Source organism: Dipodomys ordii, unplaced genomic scaffold (assembly GCF_000151885.1).
Source record: "Dipodomys ordii isolate 6190 unplaced genomic scaffold, Dord_2.0 Scaffold4, whole genome shotgun sequence".
In the NCBI taxonomy this organism is placed as follows: domain Eukaryota; kingdom Metazoa; phylum Chordata; class Mammalia; order Rodentia; family Heteromyidae; genus Dipodomys; species Dipodomys ordii.
The window spans coordinates 33,420,037-33,423,729 of NW_012267220.1; the positions used below are offsets into that span (position 1 = coordinate 33,420,037).

General features: G+C 40.2%; 1 protein-coding gene across 1 annotated transcript in view; it reads left to right on the forward strand.

The window, feature by feature from the left end:
- Tacc1 (transforming, acidic coiled-coil containing protein 1) overlaps positions 1–3,693 on the forward strand; it is a 77,755-nt gene that overhangs the window by 32,363 nt on the left and 41,699 nt on the right. Inside the window, 1 exon segment of the mRNA XM_013026003.1 lies at positions 1,762–2,866. Within this exon segment, the coding sequence (XP_012881457.1) occupies positions 1,762–2,866 (1,105 nt within the window).

Genomic DNA, 3,693 nt, shown 5'->3' on the forward strand with positions numbered 1-3,693 from the left:
AGAAAAAAAGCTGGAAGTGGTGCTGTGGCTCAAGTGGTAGAGCGCTAGCCTTGAGCTGAAGAGCTGAGGGACAGTGCCCAGGCCCAGAGTTCAGGCCCCAAGACTGGATCCCCTCACCCCCCCAAAAAAATTGAATTGCCAACAACTGCTAAAAACTGATCTAATTTCTTAATTTTATTATTTAAAATTTAGGAAAGTACATGAAGTAAATCCTCATGAGTGTAAATCTGTTTGATGGAAAATGTAACACTGAAATGCTTAAAGTATCATTTTAAAAAATCTTAGCTATTACAGCTTTTTTGAAATTAAGGGCATGTACTACTACACACTACACAGTATACCTAGCCCAAAATAACTCTTGCTACTTTAATTTTAACAAAATAATGGGTTTCATTATGACATCTTTATATGTTCCCAGTACCTTCTTTTGTGCCTAGGTGCTGTCTTTGAGCTTTGCTCAAGGCTAGCCATAGTTCTACCTCTGGCTTTTTGTGGTTAATTGGAGATCAGAGTCTCATAGAGTTTCCTACTTAGGCTGGCTTTGAACCACAATCTTCAGATTTCAGCCTCCTGAATAGCTAGGATTACAATCATGAGCCACTGGCACCTAGAACTTCTATGTTTTTTAATGATTTGTTTTCTTGTTTGTTTTCTCTTTCCCTTATTAGCACAAATAATAGTATGCAAGTATTCTTTTACAACATTTCAAACATATGGTTATCAGCATACCTAAGTGAAATTGTGTATGTTTAAAAATATTCTTCTTAAAATTTTGTATGTAGCCATGCACTGGTGGCTCATACCTGTAATCCTAGCTTCTCAGGAGGCTGAGATCTGAGCGTGGTAGTTTGAGACCAGCCTGGGCATAAAAGTCTATGAGATTCTTATCTCTAGTTAATGAGCAAAAAAGCTGGAAGTTTGGACACTAGTCTTAAGTGAATAAGCTAAAGGAATAGTGCCAGGCAGGCCCTGAGTTCAAGCCCCAGTAACAGCATGCATGGGCACACACACACACACACACACACACACACACACACACACACACAGTTTGTATGTAATCAAGTTTATATATTTTTTTATTATGAAGACTTTCAAAGCAGTACAATGAAAACTAGCATATACCTAAATCTGTATGAAAATGATCAGATTTTTGCTATGTAAGCTAGGCTAAACTAAGATAATCCTTTTGTGTCTACCTGAATGCTGGGGTTATAGATGTATGCAACTGTGTACAGCTTTTAAAGGCATTTCTTTACCTACTTTCCAAATTTGGTTCTTTTAGTTCTAAGATACACTGTGAGGTGATACCGAGCTGGTCTTGGTGGTTTTCATTTATTTTTGTAACAATTGACTTACTTAATTCTCATCTGTTTATTGTGTAAAATTCTGACCCTGGAACTGACAGGCTGGGTCTGGGAACTGTCTCGGTGCTCATTGCATCCCTACAACTAAGCTGATGGTGTCTGAAGATTCCTCAGCCTAGTTTAGCCTAAAGAATGTTAATGCATTGCAATTAAGCTTTGATTTACTTAGCCTTTTTCAGAATAACTGTGCTATTGGCATAATTGTTACAATGTACATACACAGTTTGGAACAGTAAAATTCATTTTGGGATATAATGCCCTTTTAGGCTCTACTATCATCCTTGCTGAGCTTTAAAGCAGCTTAATTCAAAAAGAGTTTGCTGTTTATCTAGGTGAATTTAGATAGTATGAAGTATGATGATCCTTTGATAGATGGCTTTTTATTTTTCTGTTTTAGAATCACAAGAAGCTGAGGAACAGCTGGTAGCAGAAGTGATTGAAAAATGTTCATCTGAAACTTGTTCTAAACCTCCGGAAAATGAGGTACCACAGCTGGCCACTGATACTCATCCAGTCCAGGATGGCAAAGAAGAACCTGAACACGATACTAGCAAAATCTCAGTAGTGAGGCCATATTCGATAGGAACCAAGAATTCCAAAGATATCCCAGCATCTCTTGGAACAAAAGCAGCCTATGGCTGTGTAACTGAAGTCTCTGGGGAGGTTTTGCCTTCCATCCCACCAGAAGTCATCCAAGACAAGGCAATGACAGAAGGCAACATGGGGGTTACACTTGAAGCTTCTACAGAAGTGGATCTAAAGGTCAGCAGCTCCTGTCTAGAGCCTGTAACCAGTAGAAGCAAACTAAGAAAGCCTAAACCTGTCTCCCTGCGGAAGAAAGCAACTGGAGGAGAGTTTTCAGAAACAGAAACTTCCAGGGAAGGCATACCTATTCCCAAGTCATCCTCCCAGTTCCAATCAGATGAATCTGATGAGAACACACCTGTGCTGGGTGGTACCAAGAACCAGAAATCTCCTCCTGACTGGAAAGAAGCTTCTGGCACTCTGAGTAGTGACACCAATGACTCGGGAGTTGACCTGCAGGAAGAGTCGAAGAGTTCACCTCTCAAACTCCAGTTTGATTTCATAGAAGTAGAAAATGGAGAGGCCAGGAAAGCCCTTCCAAAGAAACCTGGCAAGAAACCAGGAAACAAACTGATGCCCAAGATACAAAAAGATGGCATCAGTAAACTAGTAGGGGTAGAACAGACTGTAGAGCCAACAACCAGAGACACACCCTTCTCCCAAGCATCCCCTAAGAGAGAACCAACTCAATGGGATCACCCCAACTTTAATTCCTTTGGGAGCCACTCCATTCTGCAGAAATCCCCACCTCTGTCCTCTAAGGGCTCCTACCACTTTGACCCAGATAACTTTGACGAATCCATGGATCCCTTTAAGCCAACCACAACTTTAACAAGCAGCGACTTTTGTTCTTCCACTGGTAATCATGTTAATGAAATATTAGAATCACCTAAGAAGGCAAAGTCTCGTTTAATAACGTGAGTGACGTTGGGTGCTGGGTGCTATGTCTGTGTATTCTCTTTGAGTTCAGCAGTAGCTACTTTTGGTTTTGGTGAGCTACATTTATCTTGGAGGTACACTGGGACTATACAAAGCTTATGACTTTATTCTGTACTCTAAGAATTTTCCTTTCTAGGTTTTTGACTAATTTTTGAATCCTTGACTTATTTAACTAAACTTTTGTAGGTATTCCTTACTCTGCATAGTTTTATGTTTATTTTTTTGTCAGTTGTGGGGCTTGAACTCAGGGCCTGGGTCCTGTCCCTGAGTTTCTTTGTGCTCAAAGTTAGTGCTCTATCACTTTGAACCACAGCTCCACTTCTGGTTTTCTGGTCGTAAATTGGAGATAAGAGTGTCACAGACTTACCTGCCTTTGAACTGTGATCCTTAGATCTCAGCCTCATGGGTAGCTAGGATTATAGGAATGAGCCATTAGCACCCAGCTCTGCATAATTTTTTTTTTTTTTGCTAAAAAAATCAGGTAGAGATTTGATGGGTTCATAAACCTCAGTCAAGATTACTTTGGATACAGAATTCAAATGTAAGTGTTGTGTGTGTATGTGTACACATACATAGGCACGTGCACTGGTGGGGCATGAACTCAGGGCCTGGATGGTGTCCTTGAGTTTTTTTGCTCAAAGCTAGTGCTCTACTACTTGAGCCACAAATCTACTTCTGGCTTTTTGGTGGTTAATTAGAAAAATCTCATGGATTTTCCAGTCTCGGCTGGCTTTGAACCATAATCCTCAATCCTCAGAACTGTAATTCTCATCTTCCTAAGAAGCTAGGATTATAAGTGTGAGCC